This window comes from Macaca fascicularis, chromosome 6, assembly GCF_037993035.2.
Source record: "Macaca fascicularis isolate 582-1 chromosome 6, T2T-MFA8v1.1".
Classification (NCBI taxonomy): Eukaryota; Metazoa; Chordata; class Mammalia; order Primates; family Cercopithecidae; genus Macaca; species Macaca fascicularis.
Genome location: NC_088380.1, coordinates 154,938,666 through 154,954,795, shown reverse-complemented (window position 1 = coordinate 154,954,795; position 16,130 = coordinate 154,938,666). Strand labels below are relative to the sequence as shown.

General features: G+C 38.6%; 1 protein-coding gene across 1 annotated transcript; it reads right to left on the bottom strand.

Annotated features, from left to right (window-relative positions):
- Positions 1–2,049: 2,049 nt before the first annotated feature.
- SPINK14 (serine peptidase inhibitor Kazal type 14 (putative)) lies at positions 2,050–9,337 on the bottom strand. Its single transcript, XM_015452104.3, has 5 exons — positions 9,316–9,337; positions 8,083–8,221; positions 6,855–6,898; positions 3,296–3,432; positions 2,050–2,315 (listed from the first exon to the last, which is right to left on the bottom strand). Exons 2-5 carry the CDS (start codon positions 8,147–8,149, stop codon positions 2,270–2,272), a joined length of 294 nt encoding a protein of 97 aa, XP_015307590.2. The 5' UTR covers positions 8,150–8,221; positions 9,316–9,337; the 3' UTR covers positions 2,050–2,269.
- Positions 9,338–16,130: the final 6,793 nt, after the last annotated feature.

Sequence of the window (16,130 nt, the reverse complement as noted above, 5' to 3'; positions counted from 1 at the left end):
TGTGGGTACAGTCTCATGACGTGGGTAAGTGAGTTATACGTATATAGGCAACAGAGTAAATACAGATGTGAGTGGGTTTGTCATGCAGAGGAAGCAGGGTGGGCTGGAAGATGCCAATGACTAAAACCTAGGGCTAATCAATAACCAAAGGATAAAATATACAGGGAATCAGAGGGAGGAATTTGAAGTCACCTGCCAAAGACAAAGGGAGAGAGAGAGAAAAAAAATGAGAGCACAGGCAGTGACTATCAGAGCTAGGACCACAAAAGGGGGATGTTCCTTTTACGTTAGCAGTCATAAGAGACCTGTGAAAATTATCCTTAGGGGCTGCATGAGAAGGAAGCCATCTTGCATTTAGATGTATGCTGATCTCCTTCACTTCTTTGGGAATGCCTACTATCAAATGACAGAAAAATATGTTACTTTTACTGATCTTTTTACTGTTATTCATTGACAGTTTAAGTCAGTGCTTTCTTATCCACTAAAAAGATTTGCAGTATTATAGAGCACAAATCTCATCCATTGGAATTCTTAGAGTAGAATAATGACAATGTATTCTAGTCTAGACTTTAGGAGGTAGCATAGAAAAAAGAAGTACAAAAAATAAGAACAATGGCATGATAAAAGATAAAGTAAACTTCTACTTTCAAACAATATGATGCAAGAAAAACCAGATAAGATATATTATCCTACCTGAAACAACAAAAATAGACCAAATATGTAAAACAATGACACTAGGACACCAGGCACTGAAGGACAGATCCCTAACAGATGGAAAATAAATAAGTTAAACTCTGTAGTTGGCCTTGGTTTTTGCAATGCAAGAGATTCTAGAAATCAGAAAAAGCAATCTCAATGAAGCAATTATGAGTTGAAGACATAGAGTTGAAAGGAAATAGAGACTAAACTGGCTGGTATCTGCAGGACTACTGCACAGGAGAGCTGGATAAAGGGATCAGAAGGTTAACAATTGGTGCTTGTGCATGAAGAAACTACCCAAAGTAAGGAGAGAGTCATTAGAGAGGATTAGAGATAACAGAGCTCAGATCTCATGCAAGGCTATTAAAAGTGCCTATTTGAGATTTTTAAGAATTCGCTTGATGACATTAACAGCAAATTAATTATTGCAGAAGTAAAGATTTGTCAACAAAGATACAGCAATAATGTTAGAAAACAATCCTCCCAGGATCCCTGAAGTTCTTGGTGTTCTTGCATAGCCCAGGACTTGGAGCAATGGAAATTGGCATGCTATAAAGCTAGAGAATATCTAGTTTTTCCCAGAGATATTAACTCTAAATATGACACAAGAAAAGTGATTGTTTCCTTCTCACTGGAGCCATGTATTCACCATGTGATCAGCATGGGACGTAAGATCAAAGATCTAACAGAACATGTACACACTCTGACCACAGCCCTGCAAGGTAGTGAGGGGAAGAATAGCTGCTCTTTCCCAAGCCAGTAGGGAGCAAAGTTCTGAAGGGAAGAGAGCATATTAGTGCATATTATTCGTCTGCTGTACATATAGAAGTAAAAAATACATATGAAGTGTAACAGAGAAAAAGGTGTCCCTATATGTTTTAGGGGTTAAAATGTGTCCAGAGAATTTAAGGAAAAGGCTAATGACCCATGAGACATTTATGGATACCAACAATGTAGGTGTTCTTCTAGACAAAATGGATCGGTGAGAATGTGGGGCCTTGTTGATCAAAGCTGCACATGTGTAAATACCTCTGTCTCAAGGCTGAGTCCAAAAGGGAGGATGTTTAATGATGAGTTTGCAGAAGTTAGGCAACAGGAATCCTACAAGCAGAATACAACGTCCTGTCGTTCCATTACTTGTTTTTTTTTTTTTAAATGCCAAAGGAATATGGAAGAAATTTCTGCCACATTCTTTGGAAGACAATCCGGAGGCTTGACCAGACTAATTCAGTGTTATTAGCATTAGAGAGATGATTAATCTCAATATTTGCCTTTGACCCATGACTCAAATTCTGAATTTCTTCTACTTCTGAGATTTTTAGACCTAGCTCTGACACCCAAGTCAAATCAGACTTTCATAAAAGTTTATTTATTAGGGAGACTATGGAAGGCAATCAATCAGTGAGGGGAGAGGTCCATGGAAGGAACTTTAAACAATCTGCTACAAGCTCAATAGTGATAGCTCTTTGTTGTCAAGAACAAATGCAAGGAGATGTAAAAAGTGCAAGAAGGAGATTGGAGACATGGAGGGAAAAAAAAGAAGATATCTTCCACATTCAAGGCCATGCAGCTAACATTTTCCATCATGGTAAAACCTGATTCTTCCATGAGATTTCCTAAAGGAAGTATCAGAACAAACATTTCATTAAGTAATACAATGTCAGAACTACAAAAATACCTTTAAAATTATCTTATCTAAAACCTGGTTTTATATTTGGAAAAACTAAGATCTAGAGTATAAAGGGAATTGACTAATGACAAAAGACAAAATTATTGGATTTCTTACCTAGTTATCATTCCATGATTCTAAGATGCCACTGGAGATATGACACATGCTACACTCTTTTTGAAATTAAGCTGTGCAATCAAGTCTGAGTTTGTGATGTGTGAGACATATCAATTCTCAACTATTCTGTTAATACTCTTACACTTTGGCTGAATTACTCATTAATGGGGATGACCTGAGCTTTGCACAGTCCTGTCATTGTTCCTTGCACAAAATTTAAAAAATGATTGGGCTGAGGGCTCCAGTCTGATGCCATAGTGAAAATTTTTCTCTCTGTGAAATGCAGTCACTCATATAGGAATCAAAGCTGAAAGCATTGTGTTGTAAGATTTCAGTATCTAATCACTGATTTATGTCACATAAATCCAAAAATCTAAACACTGTCTCAGATAAAAGATCCAAACTTTGCAATTAACTCATCATTGTAGTTCAGAGTTTCAAACACATAAAAGGGTGAAGATATTTAAGAGAAAGCAAAATTACAATTTGTCTTAAAATAAAAAATAATTCAGGACCTGAAGGCATATTTGAGAGTTTCTCAAGTGGAAGGCAATCAATTGGTATATGGGAATGTAAGGGCTCAGATACCAGAATGGACCTGAGGAATGTCATTTGGTACAATGAGTCTACTTTCTAATCCAGTGGACTTTCAATTACTATGTGCTTTTCTGAGTGGGGGCTGATTATTATCTGTGTGAACTGGAGCAAATTCCTGGCTTCAAGGTTGATGTAGTTGATAGGAACGGTAGATGGTAATTTTAATGGACAAGCATATTTATAGTTCCCGTCTTTTCCCCAAAGAGTACTCACAAGCTCTCAACACACAGGATGCAGGGATTATCATAGGTTATAAAATTGGTACCACAGATGGGTTGATATAAGCCAGGGCAGGGGTTGACTGTTCCATTGTACCAACTCAAGTTTACTTTCTCATATGGACATTTCACCTGAAATTGAGTTGAAAAGACTTACACAGTTAGAACCCCACTTAGACAGGTAGGTCACCTTTGAACTTTACTAGGAAAATCTAAGCATAATCTAGGCATGGTGACTCATGCCTTCATTCCAACACTTTGGGAGACGGAGGTGGGAGGATTGCTTGAGCCCAGGAGTTCAAGATCAGCTTAGGCAACAGAGCAATACCCTGTCTCTCCAAAAAAAATTTTTTTTTAAATTAGCCAGGCATGGTGGTGCATGCCTGTAGTTCCAGCTTCTCAGAAGGATGGGGCAGGAAGATCACTTGACTGCAGTGAGCAATGCTGGCACCATTCCACTCCGGCCTAGGCTACACAGTGAGACCCCATCTAAAAAAAAAAAAAAAAAAATCTAAGCATAGGACAATATTCCACTCTCACAAACGCTCTCACTTTCCCATCTCCACAAAGCCAACTAGAACCTATATATATATCCTATTTGGTAACAATATGATGCCCTGGTTGTCAGGACCTTCTCAATAAAGGAGAACAATGGCCAACTATGCTATGGTTTAAAAAAAAAAGAAGAAGAAGAAGAGTGGATAAACAGATGATATCTGGGGCTTCTCTCTCAATCTTCTTTATGTCCCAACTATTAGATCTGGAAAGATTGTTACAGATTTTCCATGACAGCTCAGCAGAGAAAACTGAAGATCAATAATGGAAGAATGCACGTGTCTTAATTTAAAACACTCATTGCCCTGACACTGTAGAAAAAGTCAAAAACAAAGGAAGGGACATGTCTCCTCAGGGAACTGGACTCAGGGATGTTTGTTTTCATTGGAAGTTCTCTGGACAATGCCGGTGCTGGTGATGAATTGAAGTAGTGACTCTGGGATTATGAAGCTTGAGGCTAGTGTTCTCAGGGGCTCCATAAGTGTCGTAAGATTGGTACAGATAAAATACCCCACACACAAAGTAGGAGAAAATTTTGGCTAGGAATTTGGAAAGAAGGGGTCATATTTTAACTTAGAAATTCCTCTTCCTTCTTTTTATCCAACACCACCATCATGGCCAGGCCACCATCGTTACCCAACTAATCCCTCCATTTCCTTTATTCCTCATTTCCTGAAGTTTCACATTTTAAACTTCTATTGAATAATTTTATTTCCTTGATTAAGGTCTTTCATTGAACCTCATTGCATATTATAAAAAAGTATTTCTTATTATGAGCTAAAAGTCCCTGCGTGACCTGGAACCTCCCAAACCTTCTGCCCTTACCTGATACTACCTTGCTTTCTGTCCTTTTAGTAAGTTTGTTTGTTAGTTTTTTATATATATAAATTCTTTATCTTTCCCTCCCTTCAAGGTCTTCTGAAGTGTCATGACCACCTCACCAAATATATTTTTTCTCAACCTGAACTCTCTCATATAATATAATCTTTAGAGCTCAGGTTATAACCCACTTTCTCAGAACTATTTATTAAAATACAGTCACAACTCTCTGTTATTTGTTTTTATACTTTTAATCAGTTTGTAACAATGCATTTGTGTAATTATTTAACTAATCCCACACCCCTGAAGGACTATAAGCCCAGAAGGGAAAGATTTGTGTCTGATTAGGCTAGTCATTATGTGCCCAGCACATATATTGGCATTAGTCATTGCTATATGAACATTTGCCAAATGAACAAATGAGATGTAAAATAGTTGAATCTGAAGGAATATACAGTTTATCAAAGACAAGAGGAAGAACCGTTTCTATTGTTGTCTATAAAGACAGCTTCTTTTTTCTCTCTCTCTTTGGAGGAAGATATGCATTCTTCAGGTGAGAATCCCACCCTTGTGGGATTCTGTCTGTGCTCCAGTCACACAGGGCTTCAATTAGTGACCCAGGTAGGTAAGGTCTTTCTCCCCACTCTCCACTTGAGTGGCTCCTTTTTATCCTTCAAGTCTCACCTTAGATATCCACATGACAGAGAAACCTTGCCTGAACCCATTGTTTATAGCAGTTATCTCTATGTTCAACAGATATTCTCTATCATACCATTTTATTTCTTGTATTTATAAAATTTACCATAAATCATAGCTGGTTTCTTCCCTTTTTGGCTATCTGCAAGGTTCATGAGGAAAAGGAATATAACTGCTTTCCTTAATAGTGTATCTTAGGGCACAGCACAGGTGATTAATAAATATTTTTTAAAGAAAATAAGTAAAAGTGATTGCCTTTATTATTGTTTATGGATTTATGGGCATGAGGTGAACTCATCCTGCAGGTAAACTTCTGGAAAAGAAAATTCCAGAACTGAACTTTATGAGACCAGGGTATAAATCCTGGACAAATTCTGCATATCCTTTTCCTGGGGCAGTAGCCTCTGACAAGCTTCACATTCTGATCCCCAGGTCTGTTGAAGGTAGAGCTGCCCTCAAAATATCTTTCTCAACAGTCAACTCATGACTGACATTTTTACAAAGAAGAAATAAAATTTAAAATTTACGAATTAGACAAAAGCTTAAGGTGCTAATACCTCTAAAGGGAAGGAATACAGGGATGCAAATATGAATCAGAATGAAAAGTTTAATCCCTCATTCATCTTTTCCGTCACTTATCCAATATCCATGACATCAAAAGGTGTCTCCATTTTGCCCTCATCCAAGTTGCACACATAGTTTGAGGCTCTATTAAGATATCTACTGTTTCTTCACATTTTCTTCCATCCATATCCAGAAGTTGCCTTCTGCATTCACAAGTTGCATAAGCATTCTCTGTACATCTCAAGACATTTAGGAGCATTCTTTTTTTTTTTCTTTTCTTTTTTTTTTTTTTGAGACGGAGTCTTGCTCTGTCGCCCAGGCTGGAGTGCAGTGGCCGGATCTCGGCTCACTGCAAGCTCCGCCTCCTGGGTTTACGCCATTCTCCGGCCTCAGCCTCCCGAGTAGCTGGGACTACAGGCGCCCGCCACCTCGCCCGGCTAGTTTTTTTTGTATTTTTTAGTAGAGACGGCGTTTCACCGTGTTCGCCAGAATGGTCTCGATCTCCTGACCTCGTGATCCGCCCGTCTTGGCCTCCCAAAGTGCTGGGATTACAGGCTTGAGCCACCGCGCCGGGCCAGAAGCATTCTTTTAAGTCATTCTTTCCATCAAACTGTGAGCTCCTTGAGAGCCAGGACCATGTTATACCCAAGTCCATAGGCTCTTAAGAACCTGTCATGCTTCCGGCAATTGCCAATACTCTACATTGTTCAGGCACTACAGAGGGTTCTCTGGTACATGTATGACTGAATGTTGTCTTGGTTCCAGGCTGTTTCAGCAGTGTATCCACCACCCTCATACAAACAGGCCTTAAAGACTATTACGGGTGACCCTGATGCATTAAGTTTCCACAGTAACAATTCCAAAAAAAAAGACCTCATATTATAATGTCAGTCCTGGGGGGAAATTTAATGGAAGATTACCTTAATAATTCCATGTGGTGGCCACCAGTGTCTAGGGCCTGAAACTAGAGAATATATGAAAATAGTTACAGAATTTAATTCCTGTTAAATCATAGCTTAATCTGTCGGCAGAATAAAAGAGTTCTAATTTATTATCAAGGAAGCTTGCAGGAATGGAAAACATTATTTCATTTATACATGTACTCATTCATTTTTTAAAATGTGAAATAATTCTTTTACTCCTAATTGATATCAGCAGGGGAGTATATAGATGCGTCACTGTTTCATAAAGGCTGGCAGTCCAAAGTACTAAATAATTTTTCTAATTAGTTCGGACTTGAGAGGATTTAGAGCTGGTTATGTATGAAAGAAACAAGCAATGCTGTAACTTTAAAGTGATCTTTTGGCCCAATCCTCGTACTTTTTAGGAGTGAAAAGACACCTGGGTAATACTCTTGGTAAATATGTGAAAAAGCAAGCTCTGCAGCCCTTGAGGCTAGGCCTCTTTATGACTCCCTACATGATTTCTCCTCTAGAAGAGAACGTAAAAGATAATGGTCCAGTCAAATATACAGCAAATCATTTTCAAACACTCTAAATTTTCAAGATGTGCTCTGATGTATGCATATTATATTGTTAATCACTTTTACATGTTACCTCAGTGAGTTACCCAAGCATCTTTGCCTTCATGAGTTAAATCTCATAATCTGCATGCAAAAGATGACAAAACAAAGGTCTCTTCCAATTGAATCACAGTCTTTTAGACTCGCTCTCTCTCTCTCTCTATATATATATACACACACACACACTCTGAGTATGTGTATATATATACTCTGAATATACTGAGTGTGTATATATATATACTCTGAGCATACTCAGAGTATATATATGTGTGTGTGTATATATATGTATGTGTGTGTATGTGTATATATATATATATATAGAGAGAGAGAGTCTACAAGACTGATTCAATGGGCAAGACTGATTGATTTTGTCATATACTCTGAGTGTATATATAAATATATATGTATATATACTCTGAATAAATATATATATAAATATATATATGCTGTCTGCAACACATGTCAGTGGATAATTTGTATGTGTGTGTATATGTGTGTGTGTGTGTGTGTGTGTGTGTATATACATTCCAGTTAAAGAACAATTTCAAAGCATTCCCTCTCAGATTACAATGTAAAATCCCACAAATCAATTTCAACTTCTGGCCAAGGCCAGCTAAATTACTCACCAGAAGATAACACCAAATGTATCAAGACAAAGGGCAAACGTGAGACTAGTGGGAAAGATCTGGCCATTTTTCCTCCTGGTGTGTCCTTGGAATGATGCTCCGAGATATTGTCTCAGGTTGTTTCCCTCTAATACAATCACTGAAGTAGAGACAATCAGGATTTAAGATGACTTTTACAATGAAGAGCCATCTCCACTCTGCCCATTCTATCCTCAGTACCGTGTATTTGGAAAGCCTATTCCATTCTTCCTCAGAAACAAATGTTTAAAAATTTAAACTCTGAATAACTATCTTGATTAAAAGTATAGGGCTCAGTAACAGATCTATGAATACTCAGAAGTAAATCATAGGTTACTCTATGGGCATAATTGTATTATTTTAGTGGAAAAACATTTTACATGTCATGAAAAAGCAACTCCTTACCTGAAACTTCACCTAAATTTATTTTTTGAGGGGATGCAAAAAAAAAAAGATGGGGCTATCGAGGTCCCTGGACAACATGAACTTCTCAATAAATGGAGTAGGTCTGTATTTGCTCATCAAGCAAAGAATATCTCTTTGGATTAAGACAAAAATTTCTGATGATTCAGGCATTCTTGCCTATACTGAGAATCATCTGACATTGAATCCTAGACTCTTTGAGGACATTCACAGGGAGAAAAATCATTCTCTGCCATCTCACTGGGGTCCCACAGCTATTTTAATCCAGACACAGAATGGGAAAAGTCAGTGAGGAAATACTCCCTCCGGCTGGACTTTCCTTGTAGCAACATTTCTGACCCCAGAGAATGGTATCTGCAGTGTTCGGGATCTGACAAAGGACCACATTTAACTGTGCCTCCATTCCTAATTCTACAAAAGTAGCCTGGTCTTCCATATGTTCTCTATGCTTTTATCTCTGTCTGCAACACATATCAATGGATAATTTATATAAATTCTGCTGATATGCTATAATGTGACAGGTGTTACTTAAGACATTAAAATGTAGCCAGAGTATTCTACTCTCAGGATGACTGAAGTTCTTTGCACACTATGCAAGGTTGCCTACCGTGCCTACTCCTGACACAATCTGGGACACCATGTTTGGCTAAACACACCCCCACCTCATCCTGATATTTTCCCTGGGTTCCTCCAGAAGTGGAACAGGAACAATAGAAGTTCAGCTGCAGCCAGAAAGCTAAAGCAAAACACAGAGGCCCACTCTCTCCATCCCTCATGCCACAGCTGACCCACCTCAGAAAGAAGAGAAAAGGAAGAGGAATATAATGTGCTCGTTTTAAGAAGCATGTACTAGGGCCCCAGGAGGAAATAGAGTAACTGCTGCGTAGGAGAGAAAAGTCACTGAGGCATGGTGTGCTGGACTGAGCAGGCCCTGGAGATCCATCTTTCAGATTGCATCAAACCTGAGCAGGGGAAGACCTGAGAGGGGTTAGAACAGATCACTGGAAAGGGCAGCCGTTAGCAGGCAATTCAAGAGAGTCAATCGTGTGAGAAAACATACCACAGTAGGAGAGAGCAAGCAGAAAGAATATAACATGTTTCACAACAATAATTAGTATCAGGACCAGGACCAGCATTAGGACCAGAATGAAAAAACGTGTGGAAACATCTAAGAAAGAGAAGGCTGGTCAGGAGGTTGCAGTGACAGATTGACATCCTTGGATACCATTTGCAGTAGATCCAGCCTTGTGCCTGTAGTAACCCAGAGCCTTTGCCATTTTAAAAGGGAAGATATGTTATTGTAACTAAGTTCCTCCTGTTATCTGAACTTCTGGCCTCTACCATTCCTTCTGTAAAAAGCTATTTTTTTTATACAAAGAAAATATATGCTCACTTAGAAAATTTATAAAATAGAAATATACAAAAAAGGGAGGGAGGTGGAGCAAGTAGAAACATACCAATAGAAATGGCTAAATAGAAATATAAAAAAAACAGAAACATACAAAATGAAATAGAAATATACAAAACAAAAAATATTCAAATAAAATTAAAAGGTGTAAAATCTCACAGCTCAGAGGTACCTATTAAATATATATAAATATATATATATAATTATATTCTTCTAGTTTTAATATATATACATAATCACACATGTACATATATGTTTTATTATAATATTCAACTTTTATTGTATATATTATTTTTTCACTTAGAAATGCACTATTACATTTTCTTGATCTCTAAATATAGTTATATTGAATATGAATTTAGATGTCTGGTCTCAAATTTCATCACTTATAAAGATTTTAATTATACTAATATTCTTTAATTGTTGCTCAATTAGAGTGATGCCAATTTTTATTGTTATTAATAGTGCTAGCATAGGCACATTTTTATTTACCTCAATTAATTTGTCTTTTAATGTTTCATTTTAATAAATGTCTGTAAATAAACCCACTGAAAACTTCCAGAAAGAACTTATGTCACCTACAATATAAGACAGGTGGTGGCTTTCATCCAATTTTTGGGCTCCATACTTGTAATTTTGGGCTCCATACTTATATGAAATATTTTGAAAACACCCTGTTATCTTCCTGAGTAAATCATTTGCTCCCCAGTTTGGAAAGGTAGATGCATCCTGTTGTTTAGAAAGGATTCTGAACACAGAAATGGAACATCAAGTTATAATGTTTTGTCAACTTGGAAAGTAATTTCTTCTATCTGGACTACAGAATTTTCCCATTTGCACTATTGGGTAATCACACATTCCATCAAGTGCTCTTTGGAGGTTTAATTGAACAAACACTTAAACAGTTTTGAAAACTCAGCCAGATAAGCCACCCAATAAATTCTATTTTAATTTGGCTTCTTCTCAGCCACTATATGGATGTGAGTGTTGTAAATTCAAAGCCACGGACTCATTTTATGACATTCAAAAATAATAAGTGTGAAATTACTTTCCATCTGAGAATAAATAATTTACATTTTTTTACTTTGTTTTGCTGCAAATTTTATTAGCAGAGCATCACTCATAAGGTGAGTTCCCGTAGGCCTTCTATGGTCTAGGATTCTGATTTGTCAGGAACTGTGAGGGGCCCTGGAAGTACAGCTGTGAAAACTATTGGCATCATCATTACCCTAATGGAGCTTAGACACACTACAGGAAAAACCATTAAACAAATAATTACTCAAGGAAAGCAGACTTGAGGAGGAAATTTCCAAAATTTGTGTTTTCTGAATCTTGTGACATTAGGTATTAATGATGACCCCTTTGTCATTGAGGAATCAAAAAATAAAATGCCACAAATCCAATATTTTAACTATGTAAAATTGAAGGAAAATATTCTAAGATAAAGAGAATTGCATATTATGGCTCTATTTAATAGATGCAAAACAAGATAACAGAGGGATGTCTATAAACATTGCTTAATCCTGAAGCACACAGAGGAAAACCAAGTGCTGCAGGAAAGAATTAAGGCTAGAATATCTTTATTTCTTCCAAACTCCCCCAAGTTTCAGTTGAACTAACATTGGGAGAAGACAATAAGTAAGATTAAAGGATTATATCTCCCTCAGGGACTCCTTAGTCTATGGTTTTGTCATCATCTATTACACCCAGTCTAATTCCAAAAACTACAGCTTAGGGCTTTCTCACTGAATTCCAGCCTCCCTAGCTGTGAAGTAATTCAATTTATGTGTTCCAATTTCACCTCAAACCCACATCTTCAAAACCCATTGCCTCCTCCTGTTGTCCAGAGTAGATTCTTATCACCTTTCAGGGATGCAAAATCTTCTGGTGTCACAGGATTGATCTAAGGCTCTACTACTGTCCTTCTGCAGAAAGTCTCAGCTCCACTGCCCAATGGTTAGAACTTTCATAGTCCACCTCATTCTGATGACCAATTATACTTCCACCACAGTACTGATAAGTGGCAACAATGCTTTATCCCTCACAGAAAACCCACTAGATACCATGCAAATAATCGGTCCCATCCAGGCTGTAGGAGTAAGCCTTCCGCTTCTCAAATATTTTAGGGAAGCCCTAGGATAGCATTAACCAGACTTGTACATTCTTCTGCACTGGTCTTGACCATTGGTTTGGATAACCAGTTATTTGGACTGACCAAGATGGTTTTATGGCCTTAACCTTCCACTGGGCTCAACTGAACTGTAGATAAGCTTCTTAACTCTAGGCCCCTAACCTCCTTTTTTGTGGAGCATTTACTTTAGAATATGTAACTCTAATTTCTTTATATATCCATTTGAGCTGTAAATCCTTTTAGAAGCCTCTTGCCAGTTTAACAACCCAGGACTGTCTTTCTCAGTGGCCTGGGGGACGTCCCTTTGAAATGTAATCATTAAGGCAAATAGTGCCTGTATCTACTAGTTTCTGTGGAAGGAGTGTACAGAGCTACCTTTGAGGGTGGTAAGCACCTTGCTCCAATTTGCAAAAACACCTCCTATCATAAAGATATGAGCTTATTTTTGCTTTGGATTAAGCCAATTAGCAAACACAGATGGCCTATTGATTTCCCCCTAATATCCTCCAGTAGTTGGCATTAGCTCACCCCAACCTTTAAAAACCCTCCCATTTCCTTTGTTTCAGTGACTTGAGTTCAGGCTGAGTTCTGGCCTCTCCTCCTGATTGCAATAACCTTAAATAAAATCATTCTTGCCTGTTTAACTTTGTCTTTCACAGTGTTTGCTTCAGAAGAACCACCTCACACACCAAATAACAGATTTTCTTATCTTTTCTCTTTGGATAGCATGAGCAACAAAACAAAAACTCAAAATATTTTCTGTTTTGTTTTATCTTTACTTTTCCCCTAACTCCTTTAGAGGATGTGTTAGTTCATTTTCATGCTATTGATAAAGACATACTCAAGACCGGGCAATTTACAAATAAAAGAGGTTTAATGGAGAACTCACAGTTCCACGTGGCTCACAGTTCCATAATCATGGTGGAATGCAAAGAGGAACAAGTCACATCTTATGTGGATGGTGGCAGGCACAAAGAGAGAGCTTGTGCCGAGAAACTCCTGTTTTTAAAACCATCAGATCTCAGGAGACCCATTCACTATCACGAGAGCAACATGGGAAAGACTCGCCCCCATGATTCAATCATCTCCCAATGGGTCCCTCCCACAACACGTGGGGATTATGGGTGCTAAGAGATGAGATTTGGGCGGGGACACAGAGCCAAACCATATCAGAGGGCCAATATTTAACCTTGTATAATCCAAGTGTCAGCTTCTCTACCTTTCAGATATGCAATTCTTCTAGCATAAAATAAAAATGCTATTTCTTAACCTTACTCCCTGTCTTAAATTATCTGTTTATGTACCCTTTTGTGTCATTCTGAGAGCTTCTCTCAACTACCCAGTCACTGCCCTGCTGGTTCCTGCTGGCCAGCTCCCTGGTTCCAACCACCACCATGGGCTACTACTCCCTGTCCACTAGGATTAACCAAGAGGTGGAGCAGAGAAAGCCACCCTAACCCTTCATTCTCCCTAAAACTCCTGCCCCTGGATGTACAAGGGTACATCTTTTCTTTACGAAAAAGGTAAGGAAAGGGAAATGTATACATATATACTAAACTTATAAGTATAAACACAATATAACAAATAATATCTAATTATATATCATAAAATGATAATAATATGATAAAATTATTTAAGGAGAATTATCAAGAAGGGGGAAAGTTAAACAGCTGTAACCTAGAGATAAGTTTCCTCAGAAATGAGAAGGAAAATAAGAAATCCTCAAAGTAGGCATTGATGGAAAACTCACCTGGGTCTGAACTGATTCTTCTTTCTTCCCATTTATGATCCCTTCCAAAGAGTTACTTGCTTCTCTCCACTTCACTCTGGGACAACAAATTCTGCTCACAATATCTTATAGGATGTCTAAGGGGCAGAGCTTTGGCCGTCTAAAGCTGCGGAAGCAGCTTTGGGACTGGGTAATGGGAAGAGGTTGGAACAGTTTTGGAAGGCTCAGAAGAAGACAAGAAGTTGAGGGAGAGTTTGAAACTTCCTAGAGACTTGTTGAATGACTTTGACCAGGCAGAAGTCTGCTGCAAGAGCAGGGCTCATATGAAGAACCCCTATTAGGGTAGTAAAGAGGGGAAATATGGGACTGGATCACCTACACAGAGTCTCCACTGCAGCACTGCCTAGTGGAGCTGTGAGAAAAGGGATACTATCCTCCAGACCCCAGAATGGTAGATCCACCAACAGCTTGCACTGTGATCCTGGAAAAGCTGCAGGCACTCAACACCGGCCTGTGAAAGCAGCCAAAGGTGCTGTACCCTGCAAAGCCACAGGGGCAGAGATCCCCAAGGCCTTATGAGCCCATTCTTTGCATCGGTGTGGCCTGGATGTGAGACATGGAGTCAAACAAGATTATTTTGGAGCTTTAAGATTTAATGACTGCACTGATGGGTTTGAGACTTTCATGGGGCCTGTAGCCCCTTTATTTTGGTTGATTTCTCCCTTTCAGATTGGGTGTATTTACCCAATTCCTGTACCCCCACTGTATCTTGAAAGTAACTAACTTGTTATTTATTTCGCAGTTTCATAGGTGGAAGGAACTTGCCTTGTCTCAGATAAGACTTTAGACTGTGGACTTTTGAGTTAATGCTGAAATGAGTTAAGAATTGGGGGACTGTTGAGAAGGGATGATTGTATTTTGCAATGTGAGAAGGACATAAAATTTGGGAGGGGCCAGTGGTGAAATGATATGATTTGGATTTGCCCAAGTCTTATGTTGAATTATAATCCCCAGTGTTGGACGAGAGGCCTGGTAAGAGGTGATTGGGTCATAGGGTTAGATTTCCTCCTTGCTGTTCTCACGATAGTGAGTGAATTCTCATGAGATCTGGCTGTTTAAAAGTGTGTGGCACCTCCCGACTTCTCTTCCTCCTTTTCCAGCCATGTAAGATGTGCTTGCTTCCCCTGCTTTCTTTTCCCACCTTCTGCCATGATGCTAAGTTTCCTGAAGCCTCCTGAGCCATGCTTCCTGTACAGCCTGTGGAACTGTGAGTCAATTAAACTTCTCTTTATAAATTGCCCAGTTTCAGGTAGTTTTTTATGGCAGTGCAAGAACACGCTGATACCACAATCAAGAAAATTCAAAAGCCTCAAACACAAGCAAGGAAACAAAAATGTGCTATCTGTAATCTATACACCTCTTCCTAGGGGAAGCACATTGATCTTTACCCTAGATTTAACCTTCAAGGAAGAAAACAATAATTCACCATCTGCGAACTGTCCACCTCTTCTAAGGAGAAAATAAGTTTATATTCTTTCAACTTTCAGAAGGAGCCCTTTCAGGCCTGACAGAATAAGAAAGGAGCTAAATATCACTACAGTGAATATTCTATCAGTTTCATTTTTAATGTTTTTGAAAGACCATTTTAATGAGGACTTAAACTCTGAGATAAGAATCTTTCATTTCCCTGGGCTCTAAACTGAAGAATAAAGGCAATATTCTATTCTCTTATTTTCTTGTGTTATTTCCATCTCCTGCTATTGACAACACTACTCTCTTAAATCTATTTCTGAATGTCCTTATCTCCTGGCAGTCTCCCTGTCTGTTTCTGTGTCTCCATGTTACTCACCTCTAAAATGACTATCCACAAAGGTAGAAATTGTCCTGGACATCACTGTATCCATAGAACCTGGTACAAGATCTGACAACAGTAGTGGCAAATACCAATAACTCAAACTGAGTTTCAGCCTTTCCTTTCATTACTTCCTTGGGCACCAATCTCCTAACATATCTTTTTATCTTTTTTTTTTTTCTGAGATAGAGTCTCACACTGTAACTCAGGCTGTAGTGCAGTGGCACAATCTTGGCTCAATGTAACCTCCGCCTCTTGGGTTCAAGTGATTCTTCTGCCTCAGCCTCCTGAGTAGCTGGGACTACAGGTGCATGCCTCCACACCCAACTATTTTTTATTTTATTGTTAGTAGAGACAGGGTTTTGCCATGTTGACCAGACTGTCATACTCCTGACCTCAGGTAACTCACCTACCTCGGTCTCCCAAAGTGCTAGAATTACAGGTGTGAGCCGCCACACCTGGCTACTCCTAACATTTCTTAATAGGA

Excerpts from the sequence above, each read along its gene's own strand:
- SPINK14 (XM_015452104.3), bottom strand. The coding sequence starts at position 8,149 with ATGGCCAGATCTTTCCCACTAGTCTCACGTTTGCCCTTTGTCTTGATA. Across the intron at positions 6,899-8,082 it reads ACATTTGGTGTTATCTTCTG|TTTCAGGCCCTAGACACTGG; the intron begins GTGAGTAATTTA and ends TATATTCTCTAG. Across the intron at positions 3,433-6,854 it reads CACCACATGGAATTATTAAG|GTGAAATGTCCATATGAGAA; the intron begins GTAATCTTCCAT and ends ACTCAATTTCAG.